The sequence below is a fragment of the Lithobates pipiens genome, unplaced genomic scaffold (genome assembly GCF_037356315.1).
Source record: "Lithobates pipiens isolate NorthernLeopardFrog02 unplaced genomic scaffold, aLitPip1_a1.2 Scaffold_8, whole genome shotgun sequence".
NCBI lineage: Eukaryota > Metazoa > Chordata > Amphibia > Anura > Ranidae > Lithobates > Lithobates pipiens.
In genome coordinates, this window is record NW_027507903.1 from 440,215,261 (window position 1) to 440,241,697 (window position 26,437).

At 40.2% G+C, this 26,437-nt stretch overlaps 1 protein-coding gene across 2 annotated transcripts in view; it reads right to left on the reverse strand.

Annotated features, from left to right (window-relative positions):
* Positions 1-234: 234 nt before the first annotated feature.
* DCTN4 (dynactin subunit 4) overlaps positions 235-26,437 on the reverse strand; it is a 30,462-nt gene continuing 4,259 nt past the window's right edge. Inside the window, exons 2-14 of one of the 2 annotated variants that reach the window (XM_077468308.1) lie at positions 21,973-22,043; positions 20,086-20,264; positions 19,639-19,682; positions 16,037-16,144; positions 14,239-14,259; positions 13,957-14,030; positions 12,090-12,202; positions 10,904-11,013; positions 10,732-10,805; positions 7,499-7,553; positions 4,441-4,548; positions 3,173-3,270; positions 235-3,024 (exon numbers count right to left, since the gene is read on the reverse strand). In XM_077468308.1, the coding sequence (XP_077324434.1) occupies positions 2,802-3,024; positions 3,173-3,270; positions 4,441-4,548; positions 7,499-7,553; positions 10,732-10,805; positions 10,904-11,013; positions 12,090-12,202; positions 13,957-14,030; positions 14,239-14,259; positions 16,037-16,144; positions 19,639-19,682; positions 20,086-20,264; positions 21,973-22,043 (1,278 nt within the window). In that variant the 3' untranslated portion in view covers positions 235-2,801. The remainder of the gene's footprint in view (positions 3,025-3,172; positions 3,271-4,440; positions 4,549-7,498; positions 7,554-10,731; positions 10,806-10,903; positions 11,014-12,089; positions 12,203-13,956; positions 14,031-14,238; positions 14,260-16,036; positions 16,145-19,638; positions 19,683-20,085; positions 20,265-21,972; positions 22,044-26,437) is intronic. The other variant, XM_077468309.1, reaches the window with a different exon arrangement.

A 26,437-nucleotide genomic window follows, 5' to 3' on the forward strand; every position in this document is an offset into this window, starting at 1 on the left:
AAATGTCATTAGGAAAAAAAGATATAAAGATCTCAGAAGAGAATCAGCATCAAAATGACTTCCCATGACAAAATGATATGTGACTTTACAACATTTTGTGTGATATTATAAACAGCCCTTAAAAAAAAACTGCTTATCCAGAGTAGACTTGTATTCACAGACCCATACAGTAATTATATATTTCTAGAGCCCAAAAAAAATAAAAAATCCACAGCAGAACGTTGTGTGCCGACATAATATAGGCTGCAGACACTTTTAATACTATTATCTCATAATAAATATAGGCTAATCCTGCAAGTCATGCTGTAGGTGTGGTGACAGTGTAAACATAATATGGCTGGGAACAGGCAATCATTACCAAGAAGCTACCCCTTCTCCTTAACACCATGGATAATAAACTACAAATAAAGGGTAACCTATTATCAGGAAAAAAAAAAAAAAAAAAAAGAGCTCAAGGACATGCAGCAGTTCACTTTTCAGTTAAGGTAATATATTTGGCAGAGTCAGTTCAGGACTGGATTTACATTACAGAGCAATACTAAATGTTCTCAACATGTATGCTAAAAGCTCATACCTCTATGGAGCCATGTTTTCTAGAGCTGGAGATCCAATTAGAAGGTAACAAAACCAGACAATTTTCTATCACCAATTATTTGGCAATTGCAACATTTCAGTAGGCTCTACCATACTGTGAGCTTGCTCAATACATTAGGTTTGCTTTAACTTCCCCATGTACAGAATATATTCTTTAGAACAACCCAGCAAACATCTACTCTAATAATAAATACCATCTCCAGCAAGCCTATCTTTAAAATCTATTGGGGCTTGTTCACACCAGGTGTCCGGATCTACTCTTAATGTAAAGACAACTGTTCATTATATGCCTTGTTCACACAATACAAGTGCGTTTTAACGCACGATTGTGCACAGACTTGAAGTGTGTTTTTTTTTTCAGGAGCTGAGGTTTGTAAAGCTCGAGGTTATCATTAATTTGGACCAATGCTTCAAAATTTACAAGAAGCTATGTTCAGTCTTGCTGGGATGAATAAGGGAGCACAACAGTAAAAAACGCTTACCTTTCCTAGAAAAAAATGCTGCAATGCAGCAAATGGGCCAAGTAAGGTCAGCCACCAAAATGGTGAACTGTGGGAGTCCATGTGCCCTATATGGATTAGACAGATTAGCCCCCCCATTCCCATCCCCGTGACAGCAGTATGGGGAGAAGTTCCCCAGTACTAGCTGTCACTTTTTGAAAACAGCATGGCCGTGTCATTCAATCACACAGTTCTGCAAATTAATTAACTACAGAACGCAGGGACAGTTATTATAAAGGTGCAGAAAGGCTGACCGCATTTCATATATGTGATATGACAACCCACTATGAAAAAAATAATAATATCTAAGGACAAACGACATCATCAGGGCAAAAACTGCAAGTATTGTAGATCGCTTGTAATTTCTCTTTCTCGGTCCAAGGTAAACGCAACCCAACATGACCTCCGTAAACCATGCAGATGAACTTTAAAGTCATAAAGTGCACATTGCCATTCTGCTGACTGAAACTACTAAACATGGGAACAGCTTTTATTTATTTGAATAGTAATGACATGGTTTTAGTGCACGGCACATGAAAAGGTGGCACTAAATGGTCATAATCCTGTCTCAGTACTACCCTTTCCAAGCAGGCATCAAGGCACAAAAAAATAAAAATAAAATAAAAAGGCTGCTGCAATGGAAATGCATTGAAAACATTCAAAAGATGAGCTTGAGGACATCTCCAATCCTGGACTATTGAAATTAGCTCAGACATAACTTACTAAAATGCAAAAATGTGTGAAGAATGAATTGAACAGTTGCTAGGTTTTTCTTTCATTCCTTCATATTGCACTGCTAGAAAGGGGGAATGTAAAATGTTTAGACAGTTTTTCCTTCAAAGACCCCAATACACAGGAATCATCATCTTCCAGTTCTTACCCACTCTGCATAAAAACACCCTCCACACCTTTTAGTGGGAGAACAAAAAACTAAATAATTGTAATGCAACAAAATCGCTTAAAATATATTAGGAGCATTTACAAAAATAGTCCGGTATAATGGACAACAACAAATGTGGTGTCCGTGTTAAAATGGCTTTTCATTTGTTTGCGCTGCCTTACAAATATGGCATACACAAACAGATGGCGAGGCTTTTAACACCCTGTTTCTCTCACAATTATCTGTAAAAAATTTACAGAAGTGTAAACTGATGCACAACAGTAAAAGCACTAATTTGTAAAGAATGGAGCATAACACAAGTAGCAATAGAGTACTGTATCCCACAGCAGCCAATCAGAAAAAGATTCCCCTGCATTAGTCAATCTGATGAAAGTCAGCGTCCGATTGGATGTCATGAGTTACAGTCGACCGCTATTTTTTGCACTATGCACAGAATTTTCAACCACCAAAATACAAATTACTACAAAGGACTTGAATTAAAAAGACAAGTCAGCTCAAAACTTGCATTTTGGCTCTAGTTAGAAGTAGCATGTTGAGCCACACCAAATATTCTTACCCAACTGTCATTTTTCTAGTACATTATACAGATTATGCGTTTCGCAGCTACTTTATCTATTGTTTCAGTGTTAAAGCGATTAGGGGTGACCTAGTAGTGAATTCCCACAATAACTGCTTACAGACAGAGCTAGCCAGCAACCTCCAAGCACAAGTGCACCATTTAGCTCTTTCTCCACATGTGGCCTCCAGGTGGAGATGAACATATACCCCAGGAACATGTTCTTGTAACAAACAAAACACTGCTGATTCTAGGAAGCCGTCTGTACCACAGGTCCCAAGTCAAGCTCTACATGATGCGTCAGCCACACAGCCTCAGAGGTGGCCTCATTGTCTTCTACAGGTCGGATGGGAGCAGCCAGGTTTCTGAAGTCATGCTTAAGCTTAAAGCTTACTATCACTCTTCCTTTTTCTTGCAGTGGGGTAACCTTTATAAATACTCCCACTTTATTGGCCTTCCTGAATGCGACAACACTGCAGAAAATAAATCGCTGTTAGTCATGTAACAATACAGAATACATATTCAAGACTGAATGTAAAGTATAACTTTTAGGAGAGGCTGAACATTGACCAGTAGATCATGATATTAGACAGTCAAGATTAATTTAACAGGGTCGCTTACTCTGGGTCATCTTGGAAATCCTGCGGCTCTGCCAATTCATCATACTCTGCAGCGGCATCTTTTCCAGACAGGAGCAGCTCCTTTGTAGGTACAACCACCTGCAAATGGCAAAAAAGGCTGTACTATGCATTTCTGTATACCAACAGAATATACCATAAGCACCTGAATCGCCATGTTCAAAGCTGAAATGCATTACTCCCTATGGTTAGCTTTACAATTGAGCTTCTTTAAGCATTTTTAGAGCCTTTTTAATGCACGTTCCTACATGCATTTTTTCAGGCCTTACCGTTTTTTGGTTTTGCCCAAAAGAAAAAGCTAGAGACTATATGAAGGTGAAGCTAGAAACTGAGTGAAATACACACCATGTTCATTTTTGTGGCTCTCCCAATATAGTCCATAGGTACCAAAAACACATGACTCGACCCCAAACCACCTCAAATACTCTTTCAAGCTTCAAGCAACATAGCACTCAGGTGTGATAGGCACCCAGGGATCTATTGGGAATCCTATATTAAGTGTTGAAGCACTTCTACATAAAAGTTATTCAAATCACTCAGGTGTAAACTGAATCTAAAAAAATAAAAATAAAAAAGAAGACATTCTTAAAAAGAAAGCCAGCTTAGTCCCTCTGCCCTCATAACCAAACCTTCTGGTTTAAAGAATAAAGCTGGCGCAAAGATCTGCATTCAGCAAGCTTCCTGCAATGTGCTAGACACCTTGTTCCCTGCTGTGCATTGTGGTTCCTTCTGCTGGCAGCTGCGTCTTGTAGGGACGTAAGGGTTGGCAGAGAAAACCGAAAAAGGGCAGAAGGGGTGTCAACATCTGACACTCCTAGAGCCGCTGAATACAGAAGATGATCTTTGAGGGAGCTTTGCACTTCAACCCAGAAGAGTTCAGAGGAGTGGGCAGCCGGACAGGCTGAAGGCAAGTCACAAGGAAGGATTGAACAATTTTCAATTCCTCAATCTCAAAATTAAATCTCCGACATCAAAAAAAAATAAAAAAAATTTAAAATAGAAAAAACACCCTACAACCCAACCCACAAGACAGGGGATTTATCCTTTACCCATTCTAACAAAATGCTTTCACTGCAGGTTAGTGCCACAATAAGTCAAGGGAAAACCCCAGTGGGAAACTTTAATTCTATGCAAAAAAATAAATAAAAAAAAAATAAAAAAAATATTCAAATGCCACAATGACCACATAGTTTCTTTTAAGTACCATCTATAGCATTAAAAATACATAAAAAGTTGTTACTTAGAGTATACCTTAGCGGTACTGTTGATGTCATGGGGATCCCCCTCTTCACATGGCATTAGTGTCAAATGTGTTAGGTTCTCCACTGGGTTAGTCAGCGTCAGCAGAACCTGGCTCTCCTGCAACACAAATGTTTACATTGACAAAATTATATTTAATTTTAGATGTAAACCTCAGACATGAATTATGAACAAAGCATATCCCTCCAAGTGTGCATTTGTCTCAATTAAGAGCGATAAGTGTAATTTCTGTCTGCTGTCTCATTCCTCTGTTATCAGCATGAATAACTTCGAACAAGTTTTCCGGACACCAAGAGAAATATATGGCGACGGGGGTGATCTCCAGCAGCCAAGTTGTGATTGTCAGCCTCAGCTCTGCAGTGTGCAATTTAACATTCTAAAAGGATTTTTTTCTAAAAAAATAAAATAAAAAATAAAACACACACGTCTATACTTGCTTTGTGCAACAGAATTTCCTCTGGGAGATCTATGTACATTTTAACAAACTTTGTTGCAGATTCCTAACTCTTATTCTGAAGAATGAATCTGTATGGGAGTAACTTTATAATTAGCAATCAGCTCCTGCACATGGGCTCATTAAGAAATTGGCATGGTCTACATCCCTTTAGATGTCTATCTCACCAAAAATGTAACTTGTTGAAGGAGATTCCCAAAATCTGACTTATATTTTAGTACAGTATTCTGGGGGAAAAAATAAATAAAAAAAAAAAAAAAAAAACCCAGCAAGCCAAATCACACAAGCAGGAAATGACATTTTCAGGGGGGTGTTCTGTACACCATCTGCATACATGACACCTCCAGGTAGCCATATTGCATTTGCAGTTTACAGAAACATCGCTGCAAATTAAAAAGGAAAAAGTAAATTTTTTTATATCATTAAATTACATGACTGAACAACGTGTAGGGGGCGCCAATTAACCACTTCAGTCCCGGGCCATTTTGCTGGTCAAAGACCAGACCACTTTTTGCGATTCGGCACTGTCGATTTAACTGAAAAATTGCTCGGTCATGCGACGTGGCTCCCAGACAAAATTGACGTCCTTTTTTTCCACAAATAGATATTTCTTTTGGTGGTATTTGATCACCCCTGCGGTTTTTATTTTTTTTGCTATAAACAAAAATAGAGCAACAATTTTGAAAATAAATAAATGAAAAACGCATTATTTTTCACTTTTTGTTATAATAAATATCCCTCAAAAATATATAAAAAAAAACATTTTTTCCCCTCAGTTTAGGCCGATACGTATTCCTCTACATATTTTTGGTAAAAGAAAAAAAAAAACCACCACACACAATCGCAATAAGCGATTGATTGGTTTGCGCAAAAGTTATAGCGTTTACAAGATAGGGGAGTTTTATGGCATTTTTATTAAGAACTCCCGGACAAAATTGGGCCCTAGTCAGGACCCACTTCCTGTTCGGCCTGGAGAAGCAACAGCCCCAAAGACAGGAGCTGCAGCAAGGATAAATGTCTGCCTGATCTGCCTTCTTCCTAAGGTAAGGAGGCCTCTAATCGTCACCGCATTCCTGTCCATCTCACATTGGAGGGGAGTTAGTGTTTGTTATATTTTTAAAGCAGGAGTTCCGCCTTTTTTTTTGTTTTTTTTAAAGTCAGCAGCTACAAATACTGCAGCTGCTGACTTTTAAAATAAGGACACTTACCCACCCAGCGCGCCCGCGATGTCGGCACCCGAAGCCGATCTCTCGATCGGCTCTCGGGTGTTGTCGCCGCCATCTTGGGTATGGGAATCAGGAAGTGGAGCCTTGCGGCTTCACTTCCCGGTTCCCTACTGCGCATGCGCGAGTTGCACTGCGCAATAAGGATGGTCCCTGCTGTCTCTGGGATCCGCGCGTTTCCCAGCAGACAGCGGGGGACCCGGAGGAAGTGCCGTAAATATCTGCAGATTCTGCGGATATCTATGCCGGAAGTAGGTGCAAATACCTGTACTATGGGTTCCAATGAGCGGAAGTTGCACTTTAGGGTGGAGCTCCGCTTTAAGGAACATTAGCTACATGATTACTGGGGTTCAATGGATGCTTTCTTACGCCAGTAACACTAGAAATGCCTGGTCAATTTTAGAGGAACTTCATCTGGCTTTTGAGGAAAAGAATCAGCAGCTACAAGTACTGTAGCTACTGACTTGTAAAGAGGAAGTAAACCCCGATGGGTTTTACTTCCTCTTTTGCTCCCCGCAAGGCCTGCAAATTTAAAGCATAATAGGCTAGTATGCATCGCATACTAGCCCATTATGCAAAAATTACCTGCAAAACGAAGCCTGTGATGTCCCCTGTGCAGGCCGTGTCCATCTTCACCCCTTTTCCTTCCAAGGCCATGGGCTCCGGCTCTGACTGGCCGGAGCCATGTGACATCAGTTACAGCACACGCGCCGATGACATTTGCACACTACAAGCGAAATAGCTCCTAAATGGCACACATTTAGGAGACATTTCCACTACCTATAGGCAAGCCTTATTCTAGGCTTGCCTATAGATAAAAGACAAAAGGGGTTTTTAACCACTTTAACACATGCTCACTAGCCCAAGTCCAGCACGGTCCTCCAAGCACCAGATATTTCTCAAGGCTTCCAATCCTTTGCACCGCCATCATGCATTTGGGAGCTGACAGGCACTTTTCAGATCACCCACAGCTTCCCCATACTGCACAGAGACAGATTCCGTAGCCTATATGACCTGTATCTCAGGTGTTTGAATGTGGGGCAAATGTGCCAAGGGTAGATAAATTGTGGTCTAGGCAAGGAAGGTGGTGGGAGCAAGTACAACTAAACGAAGGTAGTCCGGAAGTCTTCTGGAAATTGTGATATGTCCCAGAAGAGTGCAGGGAGAGAAAGGGGAGAGGAGAACTTCTGATCCAAGCGGAAGCTCCCCCAAAAATTATATACAAAATGTGGTGGTGGGGGCGCCCTTGGGCTAGGAGGAGTGCTTAAAGCAGAACTTCCCCTTTTGGGTGGTGTTCTGCTTTTACTGGTCTTCACTGTTTTCCAGTTTTGAAAATTCAATAGTACATCAAGAACTCAAAAGCAATACTGACCTTCATGTTGCGCAAGTTTGGAATGGACATAATCCTCACTTCTGGCACATAGCTCCTGCATAAATCAATGATAGTCAACAAATTAGGATGATAGATACTAAAGGCTATAAACTTAAAAGTAAAATACAATTTGGAGCGCTTTATTTCTGTACAGGCAGTCCCCATGTTACAAACAAGAACAAACCTACAGAGCCCAAGTTGAGTTTGTATACAAGCTGGAACAGGTCCATTTTTAAAGTGTAACATCAGTCAAAAAAATAAGGTTTACGTTCTTTAGATAGCATTGGAAGGGTTAAGACCCCTGTAACATTTCTTTTGCTGTCTGTGCCCCAGTTCAGAACATTTCACCTCATTTTCTGTCCCTATGACATATGGATTTTGAAAGTTTTGGGTTGTTGTGGAAACAAGGATGGATCTTGAGTAGAGACACCTTTCTCCCACGATACCTCTTAGCCCTTGTACACACGGTCGGACATTCCGACGGAAGCTGTCCGATAATCCGACTGTGTGTAGTCTCCATAGGACTGTTTCCTTTGGAGTATCCGACGGACCAAGTTTTCCAACTTGTCTATATTTTCCCCGACAACAGGATCCGATCGGACTTCGTCCAATCATGTGTAGAGAATTCCGATCGGACAAAGTGCCACGTGTGCTCAGATCAAATTCCTAAACCAAAGCTATTGTCTACTAGCCTGAATGTAGTCCCGTCCTAACGAAATAACGTCATCACGTTAAGTACGATCGGATTTTCTGACAACTTTGTCCGACTGTGTGTATGCAACAGTTTCGGACAAAATCTGACAGATTTGGTTGGCGGAATGTCCGACCGTGTGTACAAGGGCCAAGAGGAGTGAATTACCCTTCCTAGGTGTAGATTTCCTCACTTCCTGTTATTTCCCTCTGTTTTTGACAACTTCAAGGAGTCGTTTGTAACTGGGGGACTGCCTGTAATCGGTGTCTCAAAAATATATTTTACAAAAACAAAACAATGTTGTGGCTTTTTTGCACCTGTTGCCAACAACACTGCACAAAACTTGTCAATACTGAACTGACCAGGGTTAGTTAATTTAATCAATGCAAATATATTTGTCAGCTGCATGATTTCAGTGCCGAAAATTAAAAAAATAAATAAAAAGTTGACATAAAAAAATAAAATAAAAAAAAAAAAAAAACACAAGAATTGTAATTTTCAATTAGCCAACAAATCTCCAATACATTTTAGTCAACTAAAATCTAATGGGTTTAAACTGTAATGCATTATTTAAGCATGTCTCTAGAATTTCCAAATTCATTCTACAGTGGGGGGGAAGTTACTTGATCCCCTGTAGATTTTGTAAATTTGCCAACTTACAAAGAAATGAAGGGTCTAGAATTGTTATAGGTGTATTTTAAATGATAGAGACAGAATATCAAACCAAACATACAGAACACACACACACAAAATACAAATGTTATACATTGAGTCCTAAATCCTTAACATCTTTGTACACTATGCAATCAAATTGTGTATTTAGTGAGCAGGGTGATCGTTAAATTCTGATGAGGAAGAAAAGACATTACTAATAAAAATTTGGATTAGGACAAGAAAAAGAAAGTGACTAGATTTCATGGAAAACTGATATTTTTCCCCTCCCTCAAGACACATGTACAGTCATTAGAAGGATTGGAAGAAAGTGCTGTGGTCAAATGAGGCCAAAACTGAGCTCTTTGGCATTAACTCAGCTTGTGTTTGGAGGAAGAAAAAAAAAATGCAGACTGACACCAAGAACACCATGCCTACAGTCAAGCACAGGAGGTGTAAACATTATGCTTTGGGGCCGTCTGCTAAGGGTATAGGCTGACTTCGCTGCATTGAGTGGGGCCAATGGACAGGGCCATGTATTGTAAAATCTTGGATGAGAACCTTCTGCTCTCAAACAGAGCACTGAAGATGGGTCTTTCCGCATGATACCGCCAAGGCAACAAGGGAGTGGCTCAAGAAAAAGCACATTAAAAAGGTCATGGAGTGGCCTAGTCGGTCTCCAAACCTTAAGCCTATACAACATTTATGGAGGGAGCTGAAAATTTGAGTTGCCAAGAAACCAAGGATTTAGAGAAGATCTGTGAAAAGTGGACCACAATCCCACCTGAGATATGTGCAAACCTCGTAACCAACTACAACGTACGTCTTACCTCTGTGCTTTCTAACAAGGATTTCTCCACCAAGTACAAAGTCATGTTTTGCTTGGGGAACAAATACGTATTTTACTCACTGAACTGCAACTCAAAATTTATAGCATCTGTTTTGTGTGTTTTTTAGTTGATATTCTGTCTCATTTAAAATACACCTATGACAAAAATGATAAAACCCTTTTATTTCTTTGCAAGTGGGCAAATTTACAAAAACTGCAGGGAATCGAATAATTATTTTCACCACTGTATAATCCTGGAGAGAGAAAAAAAAAAAAAAAAAAAAAAAACACACCCCCGAACATTTATGGTATTAGGCTGTGAATATGCACAACAGACACAGATATTGCCACTGTGTGATATATGTCTTTAAATAAATATAATATATACACACACATATATTAGTTTAACAAACAGAAGTACAACTTTAACATATATAAAAAAAAAAAAAAATAAAAAAAAAAAAAAATAAAATAAAAAAAAAAACCCTGTACACTCCATGGGTTGTAATGGTAGGCTGAAAGTGAGGATGGGGAAGTAAATGGGAGTGAGGGAGTGCACAGGGCAAACTGGAAGCTCTGGGGAGGCTGGTATTATACACAGTGCTAAGCACTAACTTGCTGGGAGGGGAAATATTCACCATGAAAAATCCAGATACAAAAATGCAATGGAGGAGTTCCTTCTCTATGGCTTGCAGAGCAGTGTCCCATAACTCCTAGGCAGCAGGCAGAGAGCCTGCATCAATACAGCTTGCCGATAGTGTCAGGGGGCTGGCGCTTTGACAGAGCGGAATGTGGACGTTCAGGTGGGTACTGAAGATTTGGCAACTAAAATGTACTGGAGATTTTAGATGACTAAAAATTGCATTTTAGTCGAAAGACTGACTAAAACCAAATTTGACATCAGAATAATTGACCTGACAAAGGCTAAATACAGACTAGTTTAATTTACAAATATTTTTCTCTAGGCTAGTTGTAGTGAAAAAGTGGTCAAAAATGTATATACACACACACACACACACACACACACACAATTATTGTCCAGCTAGGTATCCAGATACTCACACTGCCACCAGTTGAATCTTAAATTTAATAGATGTGGGGTTAAATTCTGGTTTGCTCAGATTATGCTCGCATTTCTGGAAGACACAAGGGTGACAAAATAACATTTAATCACACAATTTTTCTAGGCACTCTCCTTCTTCCCATGTTAGGATTAACTACAGGACTGACATACCCGGCATCGGAGAGATCTCTTGATGAGGAGATGTTTGTGGCGAGGGTGAAGCTGAGAGGCACAGATGGGCTGGAAGTCGGGCTGTAGCAGGCGCTGGTCCAGCGTAGTAACTACCACAAGAAGGAGGAGTATAATGTGAGAATCTTTTTGTGTGAAGTAAAGACAGTGAGCTGTGGCTAAGACGAGGAAGCCATCACTATAGAGTCAACATTTACACAGAGGACATCTGAGAGGATGACAGACGCTGTCACTTTACCCATTAAGGGCAGCATAACAGTGTCTGCTGACAACTTGCTGGTAAGGGGATAATCACCAATCCACACTTCCTACCCAAAGCCCTTGGTGGTGTTGCAGCTTACCCAGTGGAATGAAGTTCCTTTCCTTCCCCCATGTGACAGCGTTTGTGATTGGCAATTGGTTAATGAGCATTGTCACAAGGAGGTTGCATGCTCCCCCCATAACCAGGATACACACACACACACACACACACACACACACACACACACACACACTATAGCAATGGAGAGAAGGCTCACATGAGGGGTAGGGACTGATGAGTACAGCTTGATGGGGAAGGGCTATCAGCTGACACCTTCACTTTGCCCTAAACGGACTGCAGGCAAAAAGCTAAATACACAGTTTAAAATGTGTGAAATCTTGTCCGACAATGGATTTCTAATTCTGTCCAGCCACTTTTGTGCTAAAGGTCTGCAAAAACAGTATAGCCAGGAGGGTGACACCACGTTCCCCATTAGTAAAAGAAATACAGTGGTATAATGAGAAGAAACCCACTGATAAGGAATTTGCTCCTGCCAGCATGCATGAATACTTCAAAGCCCGATTGGCATATTTAGCTGTCCCTCCCTCTCCAAGTGTGAATGCTGCTGTGAAGGAAAAGACAGCACCTCTGCAGAATTATACCCCATGATGTGTCTGCACCAGAACTAGCACAGCTTCCAAATGTTGGCAATATCTAATGCTCAAGGCAGATCTCAGGACTGTACAAGTACAGATGTAGCTGGTTCATACATCCCTCTGCAGACTTGAGCACATAAACCAATGGAAACATCATGAACGGTTTTACCTTCCAAACACAAAATATAAACAGCTCATTAAATTGGAGATCTGATCCCTTCTGATTGAGCCCGATATTCCTAAACATGCCACCATCTAGCAAAACTGTTACCTTCAGTTAGATTGATAGGTCTGGTGTAATAGTCTTCAGGGAGAGGCTCCACTTCATCCACTGCCTGTGCTGGCTCAATCTTTATCTCCTTCTGATCTTCCCCTTCCTTCAGACTGGAAAGAGAAGACGCCACAAACTATTATCTTGTAACTTCTAATCACAACGCTGTACATAGTTAAATTTACTGAATGGGTTTAAAGATAAAAAGAATAAATAGGGGAGCAGCTGCTAAAAATGTGTTCACCCCAAAAGGTGAAAATTATCCTTTAAAGAATAAGTCCATGCTAAAAACTAAAATCCCATCATCTATTAGACACACATGATCTAGCACAAAAAAAATAAATAAAAAAAAAAAATAAAAAAAAACCCCCCACCACCCATAGTATACATACCTTTTCTGAAGCTGAGCCAACCCGGTCCCACACACAGCTGTTAGCTGCGGCTTCTATGTATGGGCGGGTGCAGAGGACACATCCGACAACAGAAGCCCCATAGTAAGTTTATGGATGATGTCACTGCCCATTCATTTCACAGCCGTTGTCGGCCGTGGCCTCTGCAGAGCTTCTGCCACTGGAGATCGGCTTCAAAAAAAGTTATGCATACTTATTTTCTCTTTACATGGCTAGATAGGTTAGTGTTAGATCGTGGGTGTCTATAGATGTAGGCATTTTAGTATGAACTTCCACTTTAAGTCTCATTTCTTCTAGACCCAAACACAAAATAAATAAAATAAAAATCGCCCGTCGGGCTGGCTGATGCAAGCACGTTGTGAACCATGGATTTTTTATAGGTCTTGATGTTGTTTCTGTCCTGTAAGTAGACTACAATAAACTCTCAAGTGTTTTACTCTTACAGGAGTCAATATTGTTGCTTTATTTTGTGTATGTTCTGGTGATTGTTTAATCCATACACTGGTGTGAGTTCTTATGCTCCATCTGAAACTGATGTACCTGGTTAACTATGATCCATCTATCAAGTTTGGAGTGTGCCATCCAAATTTACCATTTACCACTTGAATCGCATGGTTATATGCCTGTTTTCAAATTCTGGTAAGCGGATTGAGAGCACGTGGGTGTGCTGCGCTTTATATATGCACATTGAATCTTGGTGGAGGATTCACGTCACCTTTCATATGGACAATCACGTCTAATGTTTTATTGATTTTTTTCACATTTGTTTTATATGGACAATCGCATTTAAAACTTTTGTTCAGCGCTACACTATTGGACCTTTTATTATTGTTTGATGAATCAGCAAACTGTGCTGGCTGCTGTTTTTTTGGCTTTTTGAGTTAGAGCAGATATTTGTTCACCTTGATTTAAGTCAAAACTTTTGGCAATATAGTGTACATAGAAATGAAAAGGGATGCATTTTTCTTGCAAATTTTTTTTTTTTTTTTATAAATATAAAAATATTTCTTTACATAAAATAAGAGAAAATGCATAGACCAAAAAACAGCATTTCAATTAAAACCATGCATTTCACATATGCAGAAATCGGCCGATTTCTGCATATATGTGACTACATGGTTTTAACTGAAATGCTGTTTTTTTTTGTCTGTGCAAATACTATGTATAAATAAAATTTAGATTTTATTTATTTATTTTTTTATATAAAAATGACGTGGGTCAAATTTGCCTTTAAAGTCCAACTCAATGGTTTCTTCTGTTGTCAAACTTAAAATTTAAGATGTGGCAAGGCAGTGATCTTAGAACATATATTTTTTTTAAAACTGTCATTTTCAGTTTCGGCCAAGTGCATCCTGAATTTTCATGAGCGGTACCAAAATTTTTAAAATTTCAGTGCACCATTATTAGATTACCTTGGAAACTGCACAGTATACGTGCAACAATAGTTCTTTACTTACGTCAGCCCAGATAGGGGTGTGATGGGAACTCCTGGTCTTTGACGCTGGAGCCTCGTACCACGGCCATACTTGTCCTGTAAGTGGCAGATACTTTTAGTGGCACAGCATCAGAACATGTGACATTAATGTATGCCAACCATGCAAGACAAGCCATGACAAGATTAAAAAGCATTCTCCGAAGTAGATATTGTTATCGTTGAAATATTAGAATAAAGCTGTATGTTGGTCATTGCTTTGGTGCAGATAGCGAAACTTTGAGACATGAGAAGGCCTGAAACTTACCGCTACATGAATAGTGTGTTGCTGTATAGTAGTTCCAACATTAACCAGAATGCAATTAAAGGCAAAAACAAAAAAGAGTGACAGTCAGACAGACAAAAGAACTGTAACATTGCTGAAGACATAAGGGTTCATCAAGCTATTAGGCACATTAAAAAGGATAACTCCCACCTATGTTAATGAAGTTCATAACTCTCTTTACTCAGCGATTTATGACATGGTGTCCTAAATAGAAAAAAATAAAAATTCCAATGTGTCCTTTTGCCTACACACTGTTGGAAATTTGGCAGGTCCCTGCTAAACTGGCAGAATTTCAGCGTATTGCAGCTCAACCCCCACCACCACAAATAGCAACTGCCACTATTGGGAGTGAGAAGACATCTGGGTGAGTGATCCCATAGTTGGGCTGGTTAGTGACCACACTGGCTCAATCCGTAACAGGGATCAGGGTAAGCCGCAATGCTGATAGAACAACTTCAAGAACTGTTCCACAAAGTCTGCAGTTGAGGTCAGTGAGGGCTTGTTTTAAAGATAATAATCAAAGACTTGGATGGTCATCGCCTGGACACAGCTTCACTTTAAGATCAGCAAGTAGACAGAAGAACCCATACTGGGTCAGTTTCCTCCAATACTACATCAACATGACCGATACATGAATTGTAGAAATAAATATCCTATTGGTTTATGGGAGCAGATTTATTTAGTTCCATTACATGTTTAGATCTGCTCAGTTATAACTTGCTTAAAAAAAAAAAAAAAAAAAAAAAAGGGAAGGAGGAGTGAGAACACAGTCTAATTTTCTGAATTTGTCATGAAAGCCATGATAATGTTGGTTTCTGAAAATTAATTATAGAGATGGAGGTCCTTCAGTAAAACAGCTAGGAATACAAAAAAAAAAAAAACAGACAGATACCATCCTGCACATTAATCCTTGCCTTATTAGATTAGGCTAGCCATACAACAGCCAACACCCAATGCTAGAAAAGCTTGCACCAATCAGAAAGCGTATGGTTCAGGAAATTATGAAACCACTGTCTGAAATGCTCAATTCTGGCCAAGCAATGATGCAAAATATTTGATCTAGTGAGATTAAAAGGCCCATGTACATCTATTTGCATGCAACAATACAAGTCACTGCGTGCATTTCAGTAAATTTTAAAATTTACAGGTTTCTTTTCTCCCCAAAATGCAGAAACATTGGTTTTAAAATTCCAGAACTGCATGCGTTTTTGTACAATTTTTAATAAGTTAATTGGGTATGCCTAAAGTACTTTACCCAACTCAGTTTTATATAAAATTCTTCCTGGCCATCCACCGACAGCTTAGGGGGAATAACTTGTCTGGGAACCCCTCTTCCCATGTGTACATTGCCCACAGCCTCCTGGGATACCCATGTTCCAGGAGGCCATAGGGTACTTTTATGGTGCATGTACACCGCCAAAGGGCTTGCTGTCTATTCGTTTTTTTTGCAGCCAGAAAGTGAAGCACCCCCTTGGTGACACAGGACCAAGCATGCTGTGGTGACGTGGCATATCTCTAGAAAACACTGATGGCTAGCCAGGCATGTGGGTTTTTTTTTTTTTTTTTTTTTGTACATCCTGACTTTATAGATAAGAGGGGATGGGAAACTAATAGAACATTAGAATGCAACAATTTTTTCTTTCCACATCTCTACCTTTGTATGGCCAGCCTAGAAAATAATCCACCAAAAAAGGCAACGTCAGCTGTGACCACAATCTCAAGCAAAACCACGCTCATCATTCCTTGTTCAATTATTTTACCCAATGAAAGGTGCACTTACAGAAAATGCCAGGGGCATGTAGTTTCTACGTCGCACCAGCTTCTTACGGTCACGTTCAATCTTCTCTTTCTGTGCCAGTTGCTGGTAATACTCCAAAAGTTTGTTGATCTTCAATGAGAACCACAAAAGAAAAAAAAAGAAAAAAAAGAAAAACACACAACAACATTTATAATAAAATACATTTTAGAGCACAAGCAAAATATATTTTAAAGGCAAAACTGCTCAAATGAGATGTATTAACCACTTCAGCCCCTGAAGAATTTACCCCCTTCCTGACCAGAGCACTTTTTGCAATTCGGCACTGTCGTTTTAAATGACAATTGCGTGGCCGTGCGAAGTGACTCCCAAACAAAATTGACGTGCCCCCCCACAAATAGAGCTTTTTGGTGGTATTTGATCACCTCTGCGGTTATTTTTTACGCTATAAAAAAAAAAAAAAAAAAACGCTATTTTTTTACTTTTTGCTATAATAAAATATCCCCAAAAATAAGAAAATTTCTCAGTTTAGGCCGATACATATTCTTCTACATATTTTTGGTTTGCGCAAAAGTTATTGCATCTATAAAATGGGGGGGGGGGGGGGGGGGTAGTTTTATGGCATTTTTTTTTATTTAAAATTTTTTTTTTTTTTTTCCCCCACTAGTAATGGTGGCAATCAGTGATTTTTATCGTGGCTGCGACATTCTGGAGGACACATCGGACAATTTTGACACATTTTTGGGAACACTGGCATTAATATAGCGATCAATGCTAAAAAAAAAAAAAAAAAAATTGCATTGATTACTGTAAAAAAAAAAAAAGTCACTGGCAGCAAAGGGGTTAAGCACTAGGTGGCGCTGTAGGGGTTAAGTGTGTCCTAGGGAGTGATGCTAACTGTGGGGGCTGTGTGTTTACAGAGAGCGGTGATCAGTGACAGTGTCATTAGGCAGAATGGGGAGATGCTTGTTTACATTAGCATCTCCCCGTTCTTCCTCACTGTGAGACGATTGCAAGTATGCCTGCGGACATAGAGTCAGCAGGACCCATGATCATGGAGCTCCTGGCTGGCGTGTGCCCGCATGTCGCCTCTTAAAGGGAAATGTAAAGGTACATTAATCTGCCTGTACGTGCCCTTCTGCTGCAGTATATCTGCGTGAGGCAGTTGGGAAGTGGTTGAAGTCGGCACTGTAGACTAGATTTGATAACATGCTTACCTTTATCTTCTCTACACAATTTCAGGGGTAACTGATGTGACACAAGCATGTACATATCAAGTGACAGAAGTGTAGGGATGTACCTTTAAAAAGGGGTCAATAAAAGGCAATAGCAGCAGCTCTTCATAAAAGTGAAGTATGGGTTTCCCCTTTTTTGCTTAATCCTAATCCTTATGAGCTGCTAGTATGTACAAGTCTTTACTCTCCTCTCAGAAGTGCACCCTGTTAAAATAGAGTTAAAATTACCTGTGGGAGGGTCTACAGACTTGCTTGAAGCGTCATACCGACAATGGGGAGTCTGGATCCACCCCCTTTCCTGTCATCTGTGTGATTGATATTGGCTCTGGGCTCTCTGCTCGTTCGAGACTTTACACAACACGCAGAGCTCCCGTCCTCCCACCCCCTCCCCTCCGTTGCAGACCGAACGATCTCAGCACACATTCAGGAAAGCAGCAGCGTTAGTGTAGAAGTCAGCGATAGTGCTCTGTACAGTGTATTATATTCTACTTTCCTGCTAAAATTCTAGCGCAAAGAATACATTTTTAACCACTTCAGCCGCGGAAGATTTTTATCCCCTTCCTGACCAAAGCACTTTTTGCGATTCGGCACTGCGTCACTAACTGACAATTAGAATGAATGTGGGTTGGGGGACCTTGGACTGTGGGCTCCTTGAGGGTAGGGACTGATGTGAGCGTGCGATCTATGTGTAAATTGATGGCGCTATATGGGTACCAAATTAAAAAAAAATGATATATAATGGAGGAGCATCTTAATGCCATGCAACATATAGAGATAATTTTAGACACGCACACTCTGGTTGAACTGGTGTCTTTATTCAACCTATAATTGCGCTGTTGTGCGATGTTGCACACAAACAAAATTAAAGTCCTTTCTTTCCCCACAAATAGAGCTTTCTTTTGGTAGCATTTGATCAACTTCGGCTGTTTTTATTTTTTGTGCTATGAAATATTGTGCTCTATATATATATATATATATATATATATATATATATATATATATATATATATATATATATATATATATATATATATATATATATATATATATATAGCAATAAGCGTATACTGATCGGTTTGCGCAAAGGTTATAGCCTCTACAAAATAGGGGATAGTTTTTTTTGGCATTTTTAGTATTCAACCAACATGACAGGGAGCGAGTTGATGGGACTGGGGTTGGGATCAGTGCCAGAGTGATGATTTGTATGTGGAATTAAAGAGGAGACTCTGGGGACATATGGGGGGTCACTTTAGATGTGGGGGAGTTGTGAGCCTCCCTCTATGTACTATACACAGGTATGCTCTACACATAGCATTTTGCCCATTTCACAGAGCAAACAAACAGTTCTGGACTCTTCAAAAAGACTATTCTGCAAAAACTAAAGGCTGAGGAAAATAAATGCAATGCAGGTATGAGGGCAAGCATGTACTACCTATTCTTACATTCCCATACTTCTTAAAAAGGTGAATTTGTGCTGTGACCATGGTGGTTCTAGCTACCATAAGCAAATGTTCACTTTAAAAAGTCAATGTCACCAGATTCATACAGAATTCTCTATAGGAACAGAAAACTAATATTCAATCGCAAACCTTTTAATGTTTTGGCACAGAGTGGCAACAAGATTGCATCAACATGACCTTTTACAGTCATATTGCAGCACAAAATAGTTTCAGATCTCCCTGGTCTTGGAGACCGGGAAAAAGACCTGATAAAAAATTAACCAATTTTACGGTGGTAAAAGCAGTAAGTTGAGTTAAATAACACTCCCCTTCATGCTTATACACTGTTCAGCTATCAGAAAAAAATAAATAAAAAAAATAAAAAATAAAAATAAAAAAATAAAAACACACACACCACACACCCCACAGTATTTCCAGGCATGGAGAGGAGCAAGTGATTAGCTTAACCCCTCTAGGCGAAGAGAGTCATTGTTATTAAGCTCTGGCCAGATCAACTTAGTGCAGACATAGGGCTTTTTCAGACAAATACAGTATTGTTGAAAAAAAAAAAAAAAAAAGGAAGGGAATAAGGAGAGTAGTGTGTGGGAAGGTAGTTGGGTGCTTTGTCCTCCCTTTATTTATATACTCCTAAATAACTCTCCAAAATTAGAGTAGAGAATGCACAAAGTTAAAAGACAGCAACAGAAAATATATTTTCACATATAAGGCATAGCCTGAGAAGAAATCTAGATCAAGAAAAGACATGGCTTGCGGTGAACATTATCACATTTAACATCAAGTCTACCATAGACACTGATAAGGTAATGACATCATCTTGACACAAACGCAGAACAACAGCAAGCTTTGTGCCAACTTGCATGTGTAAGGTCACTGAAGGATTCTTTATTAGTCAAATGCAGTGTTAAGTTGCATTAAGGCATAATCTGCTTACCCGCTGGGTGTATGGGGTCTCAGGTTCCTGCCACCCACCGCTAGCTGAAAAAAAGAACCAAGATGACACTTCCTTTAAATATTGCGTGGAGATGAGATTTAAAAAACAAAAAAGGATTTCTATGATTTTGGTTTTTATCAACTGTAAGTCAAAGTACACTGAAGCTGTCTTTTTTTTTGGGGGGGGTTTAGTAGAAATGTACCCTATAATTACTTGATGGGAAAAAACAAACAGTCATACAAATACAGCCATAGAACACGTTTACCTTGATACATGCACACCATAATTTTTTACTCCCCCCTCCCCGTGCGCCAATCCTCCAGCGGTTTCGCAAACTGATGACCGACCACACCACTAATGGTGTCACTCAATCCCATCAGATATTAGGTGATATAAACGTGTAACAGGACAAGCGTGATACAAACTTGGAGAAAAGAGAACACTTACCCACAGATTTATCTGCCATACCAACATCTCTGGAAGTCCAGCGGCAAAACCCACAAGCCAGGTAGTAGGCCTTTTTCATGGTGGTTTTGGCAGGGTCATCAGGAAGTGGAGCAGGAATGCTAGTGGCCCGGGTAGAGAGTGTGTGCATACAGCAGGGGCAGTCAAAACAGTTGGCACATCTGCAAAACAAATCAAACCACAAAGCTATCAATGCAATCGTTGAGAATGTATAGTGGTTGCATGTGCATTATGTTTATTATGACCAGAACTAACCAAAATAATGTAGAAATACATACAGATAAACCCATGAGTAGTTGGGCGACCAGATGGTTTTTCACATCAAGTAGACTGGATTCTTCTGCGTTCAAGAGAAGGAGCATTGACTGCCTCTAAACTCCTCTAAAAACCTGTGAGCTTTATTTACTAAAACTGGAGAGTGCAAAACCTGGTGCAGCTCTGCGTAGAAACCAATCAGCTTCCAGGTTTATTGTCAATGCTTCATTGAACAAGCTATTTAGAAGCAGATTGGCTACCATGCACAGCTGCACCAGATTTTGCACTCTCCAGTTTTAGTAAAGCAACCTCTATGTGTGCAAGGAGGTGCATTCAGGGGCTTAGGCAAAAAGACCCAAAAATGTCAGTTTAGGAGCAGCAGAGTGCACGAGACCTTAAGAGCAGTTGTAAAAAGGCAGAAGGTTTTTTTATCCTAATGCATCAAGATAAAAATGCTTTGCGTGTAGCAGCCTCCCCAGCACCCCTTATTACTTACCCAAGACCGATCTCTGTACACGAGTCCCTTGGCCATCCATCCATCTCTCCTCCTGATTGGCTGAGACACTGCAGTGGCACCAATGGCTACCGCGGCTGTCAAAATTGGTTAGCCAAACAGGAGAGAGGGGCAGGGCCGAATGGCAGCTCTGTGAATGGACACATGGAGCTGCAGCTCAGTTGCCCCCATAGCAAGCCGCTTGCTGTGAGGGCACTCGACAGGAGAGAGAGAGGGACCAGGAGCAGCGAACAGAGACCCGAGAAGAGGGAAGATCCAGGCTGCCCTTTGCAAAAACGACTACACAGAACAGGTAAAGTATAACATGTTTGTTTTTTCCCCATAACGAACAACAAAGACTTTACAATCACTTTAAGAGTAGACAAGCTATGCCTCTCCATAGAAGCTTTATACAGCGCACTTAAAAATTCTGTACTATACAGGCAGGCTGGATAGTTTTAAAAAATATTCAGTCAGACAAAAAAATTAAAATAAATAAACTCTTAAATGCTCACAGAAACCCATAGCAACAAGTTAAAACCGTGACAATATAAGAGCTCAATTTGACCAAAGTCTGATTACACAATGTCAAATCTGTGGGCCTGTGTCCTCCCTGCCCTTGCATCCCCCACAGCCATTTTTTTTTTTAATACTGATGCACAGACCTGCTGCCCATTGTACATTACATTTCTCCTTGCTTGTTCCCCAAGTTGAAACCAATTAAAACTCATTATATTCCTTGTAAATGTCTCTAATGTTAACTGCATCAATACTCTTTCAAAAGGCTAAGTCAACCAACTGGCAGTGGACATTCGGCATACAAAAAATATCCACAGCGCTGTTGCAGGTTGTGCGATTCATTTTTGTGGCTTTGCACAATAAATAAAAAACTTTTTTTGTACAGTAATATCTGTTCTGAAAGCTGTATAAAACATAATGCATTACATAGTAGCCATGAGCATCATAGCTTTGTGCCTAATTCTCTGCAGGCTAGGTGTGGTCTATACACTCAAGGTCTGGTTTTACAAGATTTTATTTATTTTTTTTAACTGGTACCCATAAAAAGCAAGCACCTACATCATGTTATGTTTAGGAAATTAACAGAAATATAGACATCAAACCTGTTTTTCTTCAGCTTTGCCTCAGCTGACGGCATATTCTCCAAACAGCTGGGACAGTAGTGCGAGTCGACCTGTGGAGAAAAAAAAAAAAATTGTATTAAATACACGTTAATAGATACATTAGCTGTACATGCTTTCTAAGGCTGCCCATTCATCTGATTCCTGCTGAATTTCCAGCCGTGGGCGATCCTGTCAGCACCAAAAGCCAGGGAAAAGTCGATAAAAAATAAATTAATTAAAAACCGACTGAGATGATTTACCCTATCTCAGCTGACAGTGTTTGAATAAAGGATTACTATTATTCCCATATGTACTGAGTTGATTTTGATTCAATCATTACTTATATATTATGAATTCCAAAATATCTTCATCACCCCTCTGAATTGTGACGCCCCATGCTACATAGTCAGTCTGACATGCGGACGTCATTTGACTATGGGCAGGGAAGGAAATGGTTAAAAAAATATTATACATCAGATTTTAACTCAAATTCTAATAAAAATGCTTTTGGAAGAGAAGAAAAAAAAAAAAAAAAAAAAAACAACACCTCCATCTATCTAAAGAGTTTTTTTTATTTATTTATTTTTTATTTAAAATACATTAAGAATTTTGTTTTTATCAGCATGAAACGGATCTTAGTTATGAAGCTGTATACTCTACAATATTTACACATTTTTGGTAAACTCATTCAATGAATGCAAGCTCTGCAAGCCGAGATTGCATTCACACAATTTCACAGTAACCATAAGATAAAGCAAAGTGCAGGAATTTTCATTTATCCCATTGTTTTGCAAATCTATGTACATTACAAACTGATTGAATCGGTTCTTATAAATCGCCATTTTACTAACCTGATAGCTTATTATTCTAAATAGGAATACTTCATATGGTTTGTAAACATTAAAAATTCTAACTACCAGCAGTAATAAGTCCTTACATTTAAAGAGCACCTATCATTTCAGGTCCATCATGGCAGCGCCTGTTAGCAGGCATCCACTCACTTGCTGCTGCCATGTCCCTCACCTTGTTGCGTCACTGCCGCATCACCAGCCCTCCCATTAAAGTGAACAAGACTGTCAGTGAATCAACAGCGGGTCAGAGGAGGAGCCACTGCAGGACAGAGATGACACTTTAAAATGGCTTTTTAAAATGGACTTAAATCACGATTTAAAAATAAAACAATTTAAATCAAATCCACCCTGTTAAAAAATAAAATAAATAAAAATAAAAAACACACCACACACACACACACACCTTAAAGATTCTGAGGCCACATGGAAAAAAGGTGTTCTGGTTAGAGGAGTCCAAAATTTAATTTTTTATTATTTTTAAATTACTTTTTGTGCTTTGGCATGCTCTAACTGTAGCGGTCTTCAGTTATTTGTTTGTGGGTCTTTCTGCCCTTAGTTTTGCCTTCAGCAAGTGCAATGCATGCTTAATTGGGTTGAGATCAGGTAATGGACTCGACCATTGCAGAATATTCCACTTTTCCTTCAAAAGCTCCAGAGCTTTTGCAGTCTGATTTGGATCATTGTCTATCTGTATTGTGAAGCACCTTCCAATTAACTTTGCTGCATTTAGCTGAATCTGGGCTGACAGTAGATCTCATTCAATTTATCCGGCTGCTTCTGTCACATCATCAATAAACACTGATGACCCAGTGCCACTGGAAGCCATGCATGCCCATGTCATCACACTGACTACCATGTTTTACAGATGACGTTGTGTGCTTTGGATCATGAGCTGTTCCAAGCCTTCTCCACACTTTTTCTTCCCCTCATTCTGGTACAGATTAATTTAAGTTTCATCCGTCCAAAGAATGCTTTTCCAGAACTGCTCTCTATTTTTATTTTTTTTTACATTTTAATGAGCGAGGTCTTGCAATACGAATAGTGTCATGTCCTATTTTAGTCAGTGAGCGCTGTCTTTTCTTGCACTACTGAAGTTGCTCCAACTTCAGAAAAGTTTCCTGTACAACTTTTAGGCCGGGTTCACACCGCTGCGATGCGGGAACGCCGCGAATCCGCGGCGTTTTCCCGCATCGCACACCTCCCGCCGGCAGTTCACACTGCCCTATGCGGACGGCTGGGAGTGTCAATGTTATGTTAATATAACCCCCAGATCCGTCCGCATATCGCAGTGCGATCTGCCGACTCGCACAGGAATCGGATCGCATGGTGTGAACCCCCATGCGATCCGATTCTGTTGCGGACCAAAAAAAGGGTCCCGTGCGAGTTTGCTGCGGGAGCGCTGCGAATTCAGCCATACTATCTGTATGGCTGAACTCGCATCGCTACGGAGATCGGATGTGATTTGCGGTGCGAATCACATCCGGATCTCCCCCCCGCAGCAGTGTGAACCCAGCCTAAAGGCAACATCTAGCCGACCTGTGCCCATAGACTTTAAAGGCAAAGTTCACCCCTTTTTTTTTTTTTCTAAATTCTAGCTCCCCTATGTGCAATATAGCATTCATGTAGTTTTTTTTGCAAAAATATAAAAAGGGAGGCGCCCACTCTAAGGGCATCTTCACACTCCCGGCATTGGCAGTAAAGCACCGCTATTTTTAACGTCACTTTACCGTCGTATAACCCCCACTAGCGGCCGCTGATTGATTTCAATGGGCAGGGGCACTTTATTCACCACTCCTACAATGCTGCAAAGAAGCGGCTTGCAGGATTTTTTTTTTTTTTTTTTTACACTTCCTGCCAGCGCAGCGCCCCAGGTGAAAGCACTCGGGCTTTCACACTGGGATTGCAGCTGAGGCTTTTTTCAGGCGCTATTTTTAGTGCTCTCCTGAGCTGGCTGCTGCTTTCAACTTCTGCCAGAACCTTTAACCCATGTCTGGATCCAGAAAGAAAAAAGATGGACTAAAACTTCCAAACATTAACTGGACTCATTATCCCATTTACAAGGAGCAGATAAAAGGCCCAGAGTTCATTCCAAGTGTGCCATTTGCATTTGGAATCTGTTGCTGTCAACATGAGATCCAAAGAGCTGTCACTATCAGTGAAGCAAGCCATCATTAGGCTGAAAAAACAAAACAAACCCATCGGAGAGAGAGCAAAAATATTAGGTGTGGCCAAATCAACTGTTTGGAACATCATTAAAAAAGAAAGAACACACTGGTGAGCTCAGCAACACCAAAAGACCACAGAAAACTGTGGTGGATGACCGAAGAATTCTTTCCCTGGTGAAGAAAAACACCCTTCACAACAGTTGACCAGATCAAGAACACTCTCCAGGAGGTAGGTGTATGTGTGTCAAAGTCAATAATCAAGAGAAGACTTCACCAGAGTGAACACAGAGGGTTCACCACAACATGTAAACCATTGGTGAGCGTGAAAAACAGGAAGGCCAGATTAGTTTCCCAATCATCTAAAAAAGCCTTCACAGTTCTGGAACAACATTCTATGGACAGTTGAGACCAAGATTAACTTGGACCAGAGTGATGGGAAGAGAAGAGTATGGAGAAGGAAAGGAACTGTTCATGATCCAAAGCATACCACTTCATCTGTGAAGCATGGTGGTAGTAGTGTCATGGCGTGGGCATGTATAGCTGCCAATGGAACTGGTTCTCTTGTATTTATGGATGATGTGACTGCTAACAAAAGCAGCAGGATGAATTATGAAATGTTTCGGGCAATATTATCTGCTCATATTCAGCAAAATGCTTCAGAACTCATTGGACGGCGCTTCACAGTGCAGATGGACAATGACCCGAACCATACTGCGAAAGCAACCAAAGAGTTTAAGGGAATGAAGTGGAATGTTATGCAATGGCCAAGTCAATCACCTGACCTGAACCCGATTGAGCATGCATTTCACTTGCTGAAAACAAAACTGAAGGGATAATGCCCCAAGAACAAGCAGGAACTGAAGACAGTTGCAGTAGAGGCCTGGCAGAGCATCATCAGGGATGAAACCCAGTGCCTGGTGATGTCTATGCGTTCCAGACTTCAGGCTGTAATTGACTGCAAAGGATTTGCAACCAAGTATTAAAAAGTGAAAGTTTGATGGATGATTGTTAATCTGTCCAATTACTTTTGGTCCCTTAAAAAGTGGGAGGCACATATACAAACTGTTGTAATTCCTACACCGTTCTGATGATTTGGATGAAAATACCCTGAAATTAAAGCACATCTTGTTTCATTTCAAATCCATTGTGGTGGTGTATAGAGCCAAAAACATTAGAATTGGGTCGATGTCCTGTCGATGAGTGTTCCTGTCCCTTCTATGTACTTGTAAAAAGGATGGCCATACACAATCAGATTGCATAGTGTATTTAGTGAGAAGGGTGACCACTGTTTTTTGTTTTTTTGTTTTTTATGAAATGCAATCAAAGTGCAGCTGGGAGTGGGAGGGTGGATGATGCAGGATGTGTGCTAATTGGATCAGCTGGTCAACTCCTTACTGTTTCATAACCCAGGGCTCGACAAAACCCGGGCGCCAGGTCGCATTGGCGACT